Source organism: Xiphophorus maculatus, chromosome 13, assembly GCF_002775205.1.
Source record: "Xiphophorus maculatus strain JP 163 A chromosome 13, X_maculatus-5.0-male, whole genome shotgun sequence".
Classification (NCBI taxonomy): domain Eukaryota; kingdom Metazoa; phylum Chordata; class Actinopteri; order Cyprinodontiformes; family Poeciliidae; genus Xiphophorus; species Xiphophorus maculatus.
Window position 1 is genome coordinate 21,134,670 of NC_036455.1, and position 17,019 is coordinate 21,151,688.

General features: G+C 40.1%; 1 protein-coding gene across 1 annotated transcript in view; it reads left to right on the forward strand.

The window, feature by feature from the left end:
• The window catches only part of kcnh8 (potassium voltage-gated channel subfamily H member 8), a 57,390-nt gene extending 40,803 nt beyond the window's left edge, over positions 1 to 16,587 (forward strand). Inside the window, exons 11-16 of the mRNA XM_023344513.1 lie at positions 3,422 to 3,636; positions 5,271 to 5,309; positions 8,548 to 8,828; positions 9,635 to 9,750; positions 9,924 to 10,003; positions 14,589 to 16,587. Coding sequence (XP_023200281.1) covers positions 3,422 to 3,636; positions 5,271 to 5,309; positions 8,548 to 8,828; positions 9,635 to 9,750; positions 9,924 to 10,003; positions 14,589 to 15,104 — 1,247 coding nt within the window. The 3' untranslated portion in view covers positions 15,105 to 16,587. The remainder of the gene's footprint in view (positions 1 to 3,421; positions 3,637 to 5,270; positions 5,310 to 8,547; positions 8,829 to 9,634; positions 9,751 to 9,923; positions 10,004 to 14,588) is intronic.
• Positions 16,588 to 17,019: the final 432 nt, after the last annotated feature.

Here is a 17,019-nt window from a genome sequence, read left to right on the forward strand (position 1 = left end):
AAGATGCGCAAAGGACTTTTGCGCAAAGCAATATAAAAATCCAAGCAAGGTCTCAAGAAGGCCTACAAATATCCAGTCACGCAATCTGGTCATAAGATTAATGGCGTTTTAATTTTTGATGTCCTACACAAAACCTTCTGAAAAATGTATCAAGAAATTCCAAACTGCGGAAAAATACAGAGAAAAAGCGAACTTTTCAAATAAAACATACAACCTTTAGTTATTGTCTCCATAACTCGAGCAGCTTCACCAAATTAAATTAGTTCAGTTTCTCATTAATAAACTTAATGTCACCTGAAGCAATAGCTCAGAAGAAAAAAAAAAAAGTTCGTAGAAAAGTTAAAATAGAAAAAAAATATCTAAGTCTTATAGATTATAGGCAGAAAATCACATCTACTACTAATCAATCCCACTTTATGATCAATGAAAGCATAAGAAAGGAAAATTTCATTAACTTTCCTTTCTTTTTCAACATGATGAAAAAGTACTTTTAAACTACACTTTAGTGAAGCTGTGCTAAAACCCTGGAACTTAAATTTCTGTTTAGTTCTCATGTGTGAAGAGAAAAACTGTTTATTGGGGAGGGGGTTATATTCAGATCTAATTAGGAGTTACGAGACCGGCCGGTAATTTAACGAGCAGGGAAGGAGTCTGGCAGATGGAATGAAAATCCAGTGTTTTTAAAAACCACTTTGATATTCAATAAATAGACCAGAGAAGGCCACGCCTTTTTTGGACTGCATGGAGCGATTATATTTCTTTTGGCTAAATAATAGGGGGGAAGCAGTTGCTCCACTTCCTCCATTGTTCAGGTCTCTGTTTTTGTGAGCATGATAAATCTGTAAAAAAAAAAAAAACAGAAGACCCTCTGCTGAACGACTATCATCTGCTGTTGCACAACCTCTCGTCTTGAATGGCATCTTTCTCCTGCGACCTTTTGAATAGAGCTACACAGCAATATGGCAACAGCGTGTGTATACAATCCAAATGTGAAGCTCCTGCCGTCACTGTCTATGTTTACTTGGTGATTCTTGTATTTGTCACGTTGCTCTCTGTGTGTTTCTGACAGTAGCTACATGTTGGTACTCCTGCAGGAAGAAACTGTGCTTTTGTTTGGATATTTGTCGCAATCCCACAGGTGGATTTTGTTTGCTGGCCCTCAAACTGTCTCATGGTAGTGTCTCTGTGTGTGTATTTGATTGGGTGGGTGGAGGCATATGTGCGCGTGGGGGTGGGTGTGTGTGTGAGTTTGACAGGCAGATATGATTGTCTGCTGACTGTGCAGAAGGTTGGGGTGACACAGAGTGTTTCGCCGAAGGACAAAGCTGCTTCTTTGTGTCTCAGCCTGTTCAACTGTGGATGAGTTTGTGTATAGGTTTCTTTTTAACCTCCAGCCCCTCCGGTTTATGTCCAAACAAAAGCCCGAAGTTACAGATGTGTAAATCAGTAGTAGACACAGAGTGAGAACAAGTGAGGTTCTGATGATGTGAAGGAGAAAGGAGAAGGACTCTTGAAAGGGGAGAAGCTGGATATCATGGATCACCGGAAAGCATGGTCTGTCAGAGAAAGAAAAAGTGTTTTAAAAAAATGAAGGACGAAAGGGCTGATTGAGAGGTAAATAACAAATTAACCGCTGAAATCATTTTTATACATGGACAAGGGATACAAGAAAGACAACGCAGATTAATTATAGATGAAAATAACTTTGGGTAGATGCTGACGAATTACAGAGTAAAGTTGAGAAAACAGAAAAAAAAATTTAAATCGAAATGAAGATGAAAGGAAAAGAGCAGCAAAGTTATAAATGAAAAAATAATATCTATGTGTATATATATATATATATACTGTATATATAACAAGCAAAAGCAAAATGGAGGAATAAAAAAGTGTGGAAATCAAACAAAAAAGACAGGAAAGTTTAACAGGGAAAGAAGGAGAAAAAGAAGGAAAACTAATATCAAGTCATCAAGAATGGGGGAAAGAAACGAAAGAAGGAAGAGAGAGGAGGACTGAGTGAAGCAATATGACAATAAATGACCTGACAGACAGGAGGATAGAGACAGAGCGGGCTGAAATAAGAACAGTCACGACTTTCGCTCCTTCAGCTGCGCCGCTGTAATTTAGCAGCCCTCATAGTTCACAATGACCCTAATGAATCATTTATCACTTCTTATGGGACATTACCGCTGGCGGGGGGGAGAGGGGTCTCGCCTTCAGTCCATTTGTACAGAAACAGCTGTCACATCCACTCCACCCAAACCGCTACATTTCATAAAAGTGTTGTGGATGAGTCTACTTTACAAATACGAGGATAGTAAGAATTAGTTGGAATTGTTTTTACATCTAAATCTGTATCTGCTGAAACTAGCAAAGTGAAAGTTCTTTAAGTTCTTTATCCTTGATCAGCTGGGCTAGAAATATCTACCAAAACTTAATTAACAGGTTACATTGTTAAACATTATTAATAATAATAATAATTTAATAAAAAAGAAAACGCTTACATCTGTTGCTATGGTGCTGATTTTGATTGGCGAATAGAATGAAAGACCTGCATTCTATTGCAGGTTTTCTAGACGAAAAGGAGATTTAGTTGGCAAATTCTTATAGATGTTTTTATATAATACGTTTTATAACATATTGCACAGTTTGGTTTGGTTTGGTTGTTTACTTCGTTATGTTTTGGATATTTTTTTTTGTATTTGACAAAAAATGTTTGTAATTTTTGTTTTCCACTTTCCTCCTCCTTTCATTGTGCATTGCCTTGTGAATGTTTAAATCCTATTTCTTTTCACATTTTACATTTAAACTTCAACTGTTTTTAGAGAAAGCAACGGACAAAAAAAACAGCATAATTGTAAAGAGGAAGGAAAATTATGTATTAGATTTTCAAAACGTTAAAAAAAAAAAAAAAAATCGGACATTTGCTGTCTACTAAAACATTTCAAATTTCTACCAGACTTTCCAGTTGTTCCCTAGCTCTCCATTTTCTGTCTGGTTCCTTCTCTTCTTTGGTAGTTCCTCGTGTCTCACAGAGTTTGCATCTCTTTACATTTCCAGCAACATCTTCCGGTTTGCTTCACTTAAGTGAACTCACTGAAATCTATTTTTGCTACTCGTACGCCTTTGAGCTCCGCATTTGGGTGCACTCCTCTCATCACTGCACATCATAACAAGAACATATTTCGTGCTGGCATGAGGCGCTCGGTTGAATCTTGAACATAAAAGTGTGCTCAGCATTATTACCAACCTCTTTCAGGCAAAAATATTTCTCTAAAAATACATATAAAAACAAAAGGTATAAAGCATATGTGTTTGCATGAGTGCCAGAGAGTCTGCATCTTCAACCCCTTTTATCAGAGTGAAAACATTCTGAAGTGGCCCCCATTCCTCGCCCTCTTTCCATGTCTCTCTCTCTGAACAGGTAAAGGTGACCTGATCGGAGCGAACCTGTCATTAGACAACCGTGTGATAAAAACCAACGCAGATGTGAAAGCCCTGACCTACTGTGACCTGCAGTGTATCAACCTGAAAGGGCTCTATGAGGTGCTGGACCTCTACCCTGAGTACTCTCACCACTTTGTCCAGGACATCCAGCAGGACCTCACATACAATCTGCGGGAGGGACATGAGACACACGTGAGTCCATCCAACCTGCAGTTTGTTATTTGAATAGCTGAACATACAGCTCTGACTGTATGCTCTCAACAAACCGCTTAAATTGAACCGAAATATCGTCGCCTTCCTAAAATAATGCCCTAAAAAAATGACATTTTACAGATGCCTTTGTTATTTTAGGAAGGCGATCGCATAAGGGAACAACGCATCATGACGTTTCCCTAACTCACATATTTTGTTTTCTCTATCAAGCTCTTAACTTCATTTTGTCAAATATATATGAAGTGCAGTAACTGGAAGGATGAATCCCAGTTGTTTAAGCAGGCTCGCATTAAGGCTTATGGAATGAATCCAACCTCAATCTTGTTGAAAACTTGTTGACAATGCTTAAAATCTGGGTCAACCAACCAATTTCTGCCAAGAAATACATTCAGATATCCAGCTGAAATTATACTAACACCGTGTTGATAGCTATAATAAAAAACATTCCTCTGAAATCTGCTAACGGACGTTTCCCCAAATATTAGACTTTGTTTCGAGGTACGTTTGATCCTTCATGTGTTTAATGTCAAGTTGTGCTCATTCTTCCTCTTCTGTGTGACATAATTGAAAACAAAACCAATACATGGCGTTCTGATATGAACTGTAGGTTCTTCTCCCACATGTTGGTTTCCTAAGTGAGTAGGGCGATCTGTGAGTGTGAATGTTGCTCTAGTGTTAAACGCTTTTGAGTGGTTAATGTGACTGGAATAGTGAAATATAAGTTCAACTCATTTGCCATTTAGATGGCTTGAAACAACAAGATTATTGAGATTTACAGAAGGGTCAGAAGAACAAAAGAGTAAATTTGGGCAATGAAATCCATTAGAGATAGTTGCACAACAAAATCAATAACATTTCAGCCACATAGTCATCATATGCAATGTAATTTTTATAGCAACTTTTACAACTTGTCTGTAAAACCCCCACATACCCTAAGAGTTCCCGATTGTGTTTGTCCTCAGTGTTGAAAATAAAATCAATTAAGGCATAACCAATACTTGTGGGCTTCTCAATTTCCTGTACTGAGTTTACATTTAGAGTTGGCTTTGGCACAAAATGTGTAGGTGATTTCAGTTTGGGTTTGTAGCTGAGCCTAATGGACAGAAATTAGGACACTGTCCTAGTTAAGGTAGCTGTAAGAGAGAGCTGGCAAAAGTAGCTGAGATACCCGGCTCTGCTGCTCTGCTTCTGTAATTACAGTCAGGTGTTTTACTCTGTTGCACAAACACAACTGGGACTTGCTATCGTGAACACACACACACCCACACACACACACAGACGGAGCACGCCGCAGGGTTTTTAGGTGAAACTCATCTGCAGAGGGACAGCCTAAATCTTGGTACTGACTAAATGAAGATAGGTGGAGGCACCCGGGGATAGAGCGCTGTTTGAGCTGCGCTGTCATAACGGCACCAGTATATTGTGGTGAATAAATTTCCAGCATTGTCTCACCGTGAGCTGTGCAGTTATTTGTTACGCTTCTCTGCTCGGTTTGGAAAAGAACTGACCAGAGAATGCTGCCAAATTGCTCCCTGGGAAAAGAAAAGCTGGAACACAAACCAACATGTTGTTTCCTCCCTGCATTGAGTGTTTCTTCTCTGGCTGTCTTCCAGGTGAAGACCAGACTATCAACAGCAGCACAGGAGTCTCAGGTATCCGTTCATTATTTGCAGTTCCCTGCTAAACTATTCACACTGCTTGAACTTTCCCACATACAGTGGTGTGAAAAAGTGTTTGCCCCCTTCCTCATTTCCTGTTTTTCTGCATGTTTGTCACACTTAAGTGTTTCGGAACATCAAACCAATTTAAAAAATAGTCAAGGACAACACAAGTAAACACAAAATGCAATTTGTAAATGAAGGTGTTTAGTATTAAAGGAGAAAAAACATCCAAACCATCATGGCCCTGTGTGAAAAAGTGATTGCCCCCCTCGTTAAAATAGATTATAACTGTGGTTTTTAACACCCGAGTTCAATTTCTCTAGCCACACCCAGGCCTGATTATTGCCACACCTGTTTTCAATCAAGACATTACTTAAATAAGAGCTGCCTGACACAGTAAAGTCCACCAAAAGATCCTTAAAAGCTACACATCATGCCGAGATTCAAAGAAATTCAGGAACAATTGAGAAAGACAGTAATTAAGATCTATCAGTCTGGAAAGGGTTATAAAGCCATTTCCAAAGCTTTGGGAATCCAGCGAACCACAGTGAGAACATGGAACAGTGGTGAACCTTCCCAGGAGTGGCCCCAATCACCCCAAGAGCGCAGCGACGACTCATCCAAGAGGTCACAAAAGACCCCACAACAACCTCCAAAGAACTGCAGGCCTCACTTGCCTCAGTTAAGGTCAGCGTCCATGCCTCCACCATCAGAAAAAGACTGGGCAAAAATGGCCTGCATGGCAGAGTTCCAAGAAGAAAACCACTGCTGAGCAAAAAAACATTAGAGCTCGTCTCAATTTTTCCAAAACACATCTTGATGATCCCCAAGTCTTTTGGGAAAATATTCTGTGGACCGATGAGACAAAAGTGGAACTCTTTGGAAGGTGTGTGTCCCATTACGTCTGGTGTAAAAGGAACACTGCATTTCAGAAAAAGAACATTATACCAACAGTAAAATATGGTGGTGGTAGTGTGATGGTCTGGGGCTGTTTTGCTGCGTCAGGACCTGGAAGACTTGCTGTGATAAATGGAACTATGAATTCTGCTGTCTACCAAAGGATCCTGAAGGAGAATGTCCGACCATCTGTTCGTGAACTCAAGCTGAAACGAACTTGGGTTCTGCAGCAGGACAATGATCCTAAACATACCAGCAAGTCCACCACTGAATGGCTGAAGAAAAACAAAATGAAGACTTTGGAGTGGCCTAGCCAAAGTCCTGACCTGAATCCTATTGAGATGTTGTGGTATGACCTTAAAAAGGCTGTTCATGCTCGAAAACCCTGTAATGTAACTGAATTAGAACAATTCTGCAAAGATGAGTGGGCCAAAATTCCTCCAGAACGCTGTAAAAGACTCATTGCAAGTTATCGCAAACGCTTGGTTGCAGTTGTTGCTGCTAAAGGTGGCTCAACCAGTTATTAGGTGTAGGGGGCAATCACTTTTTCACACAGGGCCATGATGGTTTGGATTTTTTTTCTCCTTTAATACTAAACACCTTCATTTACAAATTGCATTTTGTGTTTACTTGTGTTGTCCTTGACTATTTATTAAATTGGTTTGATGTTCCGAAACACTTAAGTGTGACAAACATGCAGAAAAACAGGAAATGAGGAAGGGGGCAAACACTTTTTCACACCACTGTATTGTGAGTTTAAGAACACAAAATGTGTTTTATTGGGACTTTATGTTCCCAATAAAACGGCAAGCTGCAGCTCCAGAGGCACATGTTGATCTTTGTCTCCCCTGCTGTGGATATCATAAAACCAAATTTTAAAAATGCTTTTAATTATAATGGCAATATGAAGGTGTTGTTTTCTTTTTTATGTGTTTATGAAATATGTGCATAGAATATCTAAGGCACAAGACGACCAGTGCTATAAGACTTTTTAACATAGTTTCAAATGTCGTACATTTTTAGTTGGGTTATCTCTGTCTTTCTGCAATATATATATATATATATATATATATATATATATATATATATATATATATATATATATATATATATATATATATATATATATATATAGCTATACTGTATATATGTAGCTGCTGTCAAGACAACTGCATCTGGTTTATTGTTTTGATGTTTGGTTTAAGGTGGCAGTAGTTAAAGTTTATTTAATATTAAACATTAAGTTTAATATGTGTGGTAGTTTTAGTAAATTTGTGTTGATGCTCATTAAGTTCGGTTAAGTGTACATTCAATCCTTTTGCTTTTAGTTCTGACGGCATTTTTGGGGGACTTTGTAAGACGTGTCCACAATAAATGGCTGTAGAAACCAAGAACTGCGTTAAGCCTTGATTAAACTCGAGAGGAGTAGCAATATATATATATATATATATATATATATATATATTCCTTTCAAAAGTTACATGATACATTTTGTTATAACTTTTGAAAATTTAAATACATTCTAGTTGAACTCCATTAGCTTTCAAAATGATAACAATAAACGTTTGGTATATATTTAAACAAATCCTTTTTTGACTGGAGACATTTTTCGTTTAGTAGCAGCAGGAGTAAAAGGGAGGACCAACCACAAATACTTGAAACTGAGATTTCAGTAGAATGTGTTTCTACAAAGAATTCATCTAGAGAGGCTTGGAACAAATATATGCAGCCGTTGGTCTCTCACATAATAAATGAATCCCAATGCATTGATGGTGGAGGTTGTAACACAGCAAAATCTTAAAATATTAAAAAGGTTTTTATACTTTTAAAAGACCCTGCCCAAACTAAAGCTAAAGGTTTGAATAAATCAATAGATATGTCTGATATTTTTAACATACTCCATGTTAATCTTGATCAGTTTTCCTTTCCAACAAATCTCTGCAGGGCGACTCTCAGCAGAAATCCGTCCTCACTCCTACTATTAGCAAAGTTGTCCTGGTGTAATGGTTTCATGAGGAAATTGATAAGGGAAAATTAGAAATTCTTCACATATTTGTTCCAGTCATTTGCTGCAGCAGGGCAGAGAGCTGTGAAATGCTTCATATGCAGGGAAGCAGCTGAGATGTTTTACAGACAAATCAATCCACCTGTCTTGCCGGTTAACTTTAGGATAACCGTATTATCACCTGTGAAAAATAGCTCATGGCTCTCACTGGAAACATACTAATTGGTGTAGTTAGAGCTTCTGTTTTTGTTCTTACTCGGGTATGTAATTCATTTGAAATGTTCACACATCACGGATTGGTAATTAGCTGTTTCATTTCTGTCCCAGTCTGGGGTTAGAAGGAACGGGCGCGTGGTTCAGGGCCAACCTACGGTAGCCGAGGTCCGGGAGGAACACGAGGGCGACTCGGACGAGGACGAGCACGACAACACCGAGTCTGTATCTCTTCTGACGGAGCACCATCGACCTGAGGACCTCAGGGACACCGTTGGGAAGTCTCCTCTGTGCCAGCCCCGCCAGAAGACCGTCACTCGCAGCTTGGGTCGCTCTCAGAAAAACCTTCAGGATTTCACGCCGACTGCTCTAGACCCTTCTAACCTCAGCCCCAGGTGGGTTCAGCCGCCACTGGTTTCATCATCGAACACTGATGTTACGCCAGCCAGAGAGGAAATCTTGAAAGAAATGTGGTGCGATCCAAGTATGATAATCTTCAAAATGAAGATTATTAATGGGACTACTGTGTCTCAAACACATTGAGGGGGCGGAGTCTGGACGTTGCTATGCTAAGGTCGATTTTTCTTTTACTGTCTTTGAAAACTTCAGACAGAAGCTTGAAAACATGGCATACTGATGAATATTTTGATGGTTTTTGGCAATACATTTTTAGAGTGCTGCTCAAACTTAATCATATTGTAATTTGTATGTTGCATTCTAATGAGTATTCATTGAGATTTTGACCCCCAACTGGGACAGTTTTCACTTATGACATATGAAAACGTTTACCTGTAATCAAACAAAGTTAACCTTGAGATCAAATACATTATCTATTAGCGTCACATAACCATTGGATTTGAATTTCTTTAATTTAATATACCATCATGTGTATGGAAGAACTTAGATATCCAGAAATAAAGTCAATGGTTTGATTTGAGTACCAAACATCGCCATGGTTTGTAATTGACACATGTCCAGTATGAACTATCCCTTGGCACATTGCATTTTTTAGGATCCACAGAGGCTTAAGAGGAAAAGACCAAAACAGGAATTTCAATTTGAGGGACTAAATATGATAATAATTGTGTTTAATGATTATAGAATTGCTACTTCTTATTTTTCATGTATTTTCAGGGTAGAGAGGTTTGGGGCAACTCCGGAATCTAGATGTTACTCCGTAGTTTCCTTTGTATCTCTGTAGGATAGTGGATGGTACCGAAGACAGTGAGGGAACAGAAACTTCGCAGATGTTCTCCTTTTCCACCGGCCTCGGCTGTCCTGTCAGTGAACCAACCAGTGCCTCAACGTCAGCCACAGGTTATTCTAGAACACGTTTTAAAAAATATATTTTTTATACTTCATCTGAAAACTGTCCACGCCCAGAAACCATAAGTAATTTTACCTTCACTTCTTTCCATCTGTACTCGTGGAACCTGAGGGCTGAATGTGAAACTCTAAACGTTTTTCTCTTACTCGCTGATTTCATGCAGACATGCTGCATATCAGCACAACAGAATTAGCAGCAAAGGCAGAGGAGACCAGGGGACAACTGAGACACCTCGATCAGCAGGTATGATTTAGTAGCATGCACCTTTTTGGGTGACAAGAATAATAAAAATGAAAATTAAATTAACATTTAAACACTAAAGTCGACGTGTCGTTCTAAGGGGAGGATTTAGACGGATGCAGTTGGAAAGGTTTGCAGGTAGGCTTCTGGAAATAAAAGCCAGCCAATTTGATGACCTAAATAAGGATATAGCTCTGTGAGAAGAGAGAAGGATTTCGACAGGTGAAGCAAGGTGTATCGGCATGTAAAGCCAGAGCAGGATGAAAGGATTAGACGACGTAATGAACCAAAACGTACCCATCTTTCATCCAAGTTTTATTCTCAATCTGAAAAGTTACACAGGGGGTTGCCGTATTAGATGTCATTGATTAGAATGGTTCATGTTGCTGCTTAAGATATTCTGTCCACACATCAACATTCACACTCTCAAGGTGCATCGGATGGCTTTTTCCTCCTCCTGCTAAGCCTCAGTGTCTGTCGCAGAATGAAACGGCTGGCTGTCTCGGCAGGGAAACGTAAAAGCACGAGGAAAAGAAGGAGGACAGAGGATGTCATCTACCTTTTTCTTTTTACTGATGAGTGGAGACCTAAAGTTAGATATAAACATTTAAAACACAGGAGTGTGGAAGGCAGTGGCAGCGTTTTGCTCAGTGTCTCACTGGGTGACCAAAATCCTCCAGCTTGGTCCTCTGGTTGTTAATCCACACTTGGATCCAACGACGCTGATCAGGATGTGGGAGACACTCGTTTGATCTGGAACGTACACAAGCACAACGGTGCATGAGCACATCGCTTGTTTAGGGGTTTATTGTCTCACCGAATAGTTACACGCAAAAGCAAATATTGTAAAACGTTAATTTGTTATAGTTTTATCTAATTTAGTTCAATGCCATGACTGCTAAAAATACATTTTTCTATTTACTTGCTTTAATTGATGCAACAACCAATTATAGTCGGATAATCAAAGGACAGATTTTGTTGTTTGCTTCATTCATGAGGAACAGTGTCTAAAACGCAGCACAAATTTGAAATTTAATGAACAATCTAAGCCAAAAACATGACCATGCTCATGTCGCTGCAATTTAGACCACAAACAAAAAACAAATATTTAATAGAGAACAAATCTACTTTTTTATGTTGTCTCATTTGTGTGTGTGGGTGTGTGTGTGTGTTTTTTTTATATAAAAGCATGATTATGAAGAGGATGAAATATTAAATGGTAATTCATTAGTGTGAATAGTTGTCACACTTCAAACTGTGATTTAAACTTCTAAGTGTAAGTATCAGCGGTAGCATCTTGGCTAATGCTAGCATCCTTTAATACAGGAAACAGTGAACACTGTTGACAGTTTACATGCTACTGTAGGCATTTTAAATATATTTTCTCACTACCATGGAATAATAGAGGTAGGCCTCTAGCTGTACTTGAACCTTAGGACACATGTGGTTGAATTGTGGTTGTAATAACCACTAGTTATCAAAATAGGTGACTGGAGGTAACATGCAATAGCATTACTATTACAGATCTTAATATGTAGTTGCAAATCTTTAACCTCTTGAATCCGGTATTGGCTGTTGGAAATAGTTTTTTTTTTTCCACAACAAGACGATCAGACTTGTCATCAAGAAGTTATAATTTCAGGGTAATAGGATTTTTATATTGCGTTTACTATGCAAATGTGGCTGCGGTCTCGTTGTGGTCTGCCGTAGTTTTCTCCCTGACCAAAAACCATCGACGGTTGTCTCAAATGTGGGAGACCAGGAATCATGTTGACAGCGTGTCAGATTGGACCGTCCTGCCTCTCTCTGCTTTTCTATTTTTGTCAGAGCCGCGGTTTCGGCCCAGAGTGTTCCCCAAACCACACAAGGGGAAGTTGGAGTGAGCCTGTCAAATAAAAAAAAAAAAAGAGGACTGAATGTTTTTGTCTGTTAAAATTTTAGTTGGAAAATACCACGGTTTGTTTAACTAATTACACTATGTATCCTTTATTTGCAAGTCTATCAAGCATAGCATGTCTGACGTCTCTCCTTAAAACCCAAACAGAGAATCGGAGTGCCCAGCCGGATTCGGTCGGCTGCAATCATAATATAGTTGTGCGCTTTGCCTGATCGCCTCTTGACATATTCACACGGCGATTGAAGCACTTCCCATGGGGAGCTGTGTGCGGTGCTGAGAGCTGATGTGCCTCCGGTTGTCACGATGAGCGTCATTGCCCAGATGAATGGTCACGAGCGCCGAGACTGGCAGAAACAGATGGCGCATTGGGAAGGCTTCACGGCCATGCCCTCTGTGGACACGCCACATGCAGCGAGCAGCTAATTACCGGCCGCCATCGATGTAATGGACGATTACAGCAGCTCAGTTTTACTCGCAAAAAAACACAAGAGTGGTGACCGATCGACAGATTCCTGGGTCCTTTCTGGGGGTTTTTCATAGTGGCATGGGAGCGACCAGAATCTACAAGTTATAAATTTATCAGGAAGAAGTAGACTAAGTTAGGCGATGTGGAATCAATAAATAATAGTTTAATAGCTTAACTTAAATATGACTATGTGCATAACAGGTGAGTCTTAATTCTGATGCTTTGAAAATAGTAACTCACTCATTCAGATTGATTGATTTCAGTCACTGGAAAGTACAGCTTTAACTTTTCTTAACAGACATGTTTATGTTCTGCTTTTTCTTATCCGTTTTAAGTTTTGAACGGCGAACTTGACAGCGCAGTGAATGTGGTCTACCGCCACGGAGATTTAAAAAACTAAAATTATCTCTTCATAAATTATATGATTTGATGCTTTAAGGGTAATTCCTCACATATTTTTAACTGGAAAAAAATGAACGAATATCTAAAATGTTACATTTGGGAGCATGCACATTGAACATCAGTTAGATTCCGAAGGTCTCTTTATGTTTTTCTTTTTCGCACTTTTGTTGTTGTCGATGCAGCAGACAACAACAACAAGAATTAGGCTGCTCCACTGTTAGCACCTCTAGTTGGATTGCTGGGTAGTCAGAGAAGTTGAGATCAGAGTTAGCACTTTACCTTGTGGTGGAAAAGATGACCACAAGCAGTAAACAGTCTGAGGTGATATTGCTGCTTTATGCTCCAATCCAACCTCACTGTGTTACCTTCCTTCCCTCCTCAGTCAGTTTGCTACTGCTTTTAGTAGTTAGCTATGTGGCTTTTCCTTGTAGCTCACTATTAATAATCCTCCTTACACCTACAAAGGTTCATTCTGGTGTCCCTTACACACAAAAACTGGCATTCACATGTCTCCTAGCACACCCTAATGTCCACTTGGCTGCCTGTACATAAATCTTTTCACCTTCCTGTGAACTCCTTTTTAATAACAATCTTCATAATCTCCATTGTAAACCATCAGCTGAAGTGAAAAAAAACGAGTTATCCAGGAGCAGGATCTGTGTGAACTTCTACATTTTTCAAGCTAACCCTCTCCAACTTGCTGAACGTAGTAAAATATGAAATCGATGCAACACAAGCAAATGAAACACAAAGGGGTTTGTTGGTATTCTACCAGCTCAGCGGAGGAATCGTTTTGTCTGTCACTCACGCATGTATGGCTACACTCCCTTCTGTGTTCCAACAACTGCGTCTACTTTCCTTTCATCCCTGCCTGTCAAATCTCCTTATAAATCCTCCTGATTTTGTTTAAATAACTGCTAGAAAAGTTGCTCATTGTCTTGATTGCAGGATGCAATCAGGCAGTTGTGTTTGTCTCTGGGTTTGTACGCCCCTCCCTCCCCCAATTGAATATCCTCAGACACCTGCGATCATCAGTTCATGTTTAGCTGTTTAACACATGACAGGAACACGTGTTAAACGTTTAACATATTATTACCTCATGATAATGAGGTAATATTACTAATAGGTAATGTTGGCTCATATTACCTATGAGCAAATATATATAGTTCAGAAATACATGCTAGTGGGATCTGGGAAATCGTGGTAAGCAAACTGTGTTTCTTGCAGTGTTTCACAGTGTTGCCCTGCGTTTTGACTGCTTTTATTGGGAATCGGCTGCAAGAGATTTCAGTTTGCATAAGCTTCAACTGAAGCTATGATGTAAAGGAAAGAAATGGCATAGATCGAGGTGAGATTGCTTCCGATTACACGATTCGGTGCTGAAAATCTTTTGTGCGGCACCAACAGAGACTTCCATGCAAAGGTAAAACATACGAATATAACAGAAATAATAAACGTAAAAGGAAGCACAAAAAAAAAAGTTTTCCATATGCCGTGTTTGTTTACGACGCAGTTGTTCTTATAGTCGAAGGTGGAAAGGCTTCTTATTTGGACTGAAACAGCAAAGACATGATTGTAATGTCACAAAACCATGAAACGTCTATAGCTCTGGCAGGTCTTACTTTAGTACCTTATTATGGAGATTATTATGTAAAATACTATGTGCCTTCTAGGAAAAGCAGGTTTGCTGGGAGAAAATGCCAGTAGCGTGTGTGCTAAAGCACCAAGATATAAACAATATGAAAAAAAAAATACCCCAAATTTTATCTCAAATATCCAACATAATATTTAATTTAAGATACCGTCTCTGTTTTCGTCTGCAGGTGAGCACCCTGAGGAGAGAAGTAGCGGACCTTGGGCAGGTCATGAAGAGAATGGCCACGCTGATGGAGGCTCTCACGCCGTCGGTGCCCCAACCTGCAATAATCTGTCCCACTCGCTACTCCCCAGCCCACCAAACGTACCTGCACTGCCCGTCCCCTCCACAGCCCTGCCACTCACCGTCCAAAGCTGCCCCCATCTGGACAGACCCGCCCATGCCTTTGCCCTGCTCGTCCCTCACCATCTCTCAGCAGCACTCCGCGATGTGCTACGCGGACTCTCTGACGCACAGACCCCAGAGCCTGCAGTTGGTTTGTCCAGCTATTATACCCAAGTCAACTCCCCCTTTAACTCCAGATTTATCGTCTCGGCAACCACCGCCGCCGCTCTCCGTCATCCCGGAGCCTCCTCTGCCTTCTAGTTCTATCAGGTTAAGGGTACACAGTTCGCTTCCGCTGGACGGGGGGGTGAGGAGCCTCACAAGAGCCCCGGATGCTCTTCTCAAATTGGACCCGTAAGACTCTACCTAAGCCAGAGCTAGGGGTTTTGTAGCAGATCTCCTTTAGAACTCTCCTGGACTCTGCAGGACAATTTCCAGGACGCTTTTTATTTTTTATTTTTGGGATATTCCTGAACTAAATAGACGACTGTTTAGCTGCGGCCTCCAAGGCAGTAGAGGGATGCAACAAGCAATTCTTTTTTTGTTTTGGAAGCTTTTAAAAATCCAATTGCATGAGGACAGAAAATGTTTAGGTGTATAGCTTTATAAAAACAAAACGTAGTGCTCTTAAGTGGCATGTAGAGGTTTGAGTCGGCTTTGGAGTTTTACGGTGGTAGATTAATGGATGAGGTTGATCTTTAGTCCCACACCTTGAGGCTCCTCGGACTGGACTCTGCCGTAATGGAGGTCGAGACATTAACATCGAAGAACAGAGCAGTGGTGTGTGCTCTCTGCTTTCCCCTCTTCTTCTGCCTGTTAACCCTTCTTTCCTTACTCACTCAACCCTGGTCGGATGCTCTGGCTGCAATAGAACAATGCATGACTGGTTGAATTTGGAAAAGAGGACACTGTGAAACGAGAGATGGGGCGTCTCGTGCTCTTTACCCACCTGCCCAAGGGGAAAAAGGGGGTAAAAGGATGAAGGAAAATGTCTGTTGGAACGGTACTGATGGTGGCGAGGGACTCGTGCTACGCCTTTGGCAGAACAACCCCTGCTGTGGTCTGTCACACTGAGCACAGGGACTCTTTGCCTCCCCCTACTTTTGCCTCACTTTTTCAAATGCCCCTACCCTCCTACCCCTATTTCTCTCTGCATGCCTTTCCAAACCTTTTGAGTAGTGCCTGTAGACACACATTAACATGCTGCATGTCGCCCCTTGGAGATCCAGCTTGCCATTTACCCCTTCTATTTAAAGGAAACACGGTTTGGTATTTTAATCGCTAAACCTGGCATTTACTGATGCATATTTAGCAGAAGTCAGCTCTGTTTAAACAAGGGTTATTTTGGGGCACAAGGTAGTCACCCCTATTGTAAAGTGGCTTGGAGCAAATGTTCTCCAATTGGGTCACGAACCACACCATAATGCATCCCCCCCCTGATTGGCGCCCTGGGTTAGCAGCTCTGAGATTTCAGTTCACTCACCTGTTGGGGTGAAGGCAATATTCCCTCATAAAGCACAATAGGGAAATAAAGGAAATAAAGACACTTATATATACTTATATATATATGTACCATCTATGACCATCTATGAATGTATCCACACTAAAAATTTATTTTTTTCTACTTTAGAGAATTCAGACGTGCGCAACGGCCATAAACAATGCAACCCGTGAAGGAAGTTATGGCAGTGCGATTTGCTGGCCTCAGCTGATGCAACGTTAAACCAGGAATAAGGTCATAACTTTTGTCCCAACAGATCTGCTCTCGTCATCTCAACTCCTGTAGCTTTGACTCTGCTTCTCTGCAAATGGAATGTACTGTAACAACCTTTTCCCTTTTTTTATATTTATCAGATAAACACATGTGCTATTAAAAAAAAAAAAAACATGACTCTTATGAGATGGATTTTTTGTTTTGCGTTCACTGAAGAAATACATCGGAGGTTTGGGGGAGTCATTGAACAAATGGAAAGTCAGGTTAGTAGATCTTTTATAGCTAACACGTTCTACTGGAGAGGTAATTTTAATAAAGTGCGAAGTTAACCTAGGAACAAAACAGGAAATATTTCCAAAATATTAACAGATTTTGTGCATCACATAATTAACAGCAACGTGAGAAAGCCTTTCTCCTGATATCTTTTTTTCCATTTCAATGTTTCAGGTCATCAAAAAATCTACATCTGTTTTCAAATGATAATTTATGAAATTATCAAAAAAGTAAATTAAACCTGCCTGGGAACATGAAGTAGACTGAAAGATCTCAAGAAACAACA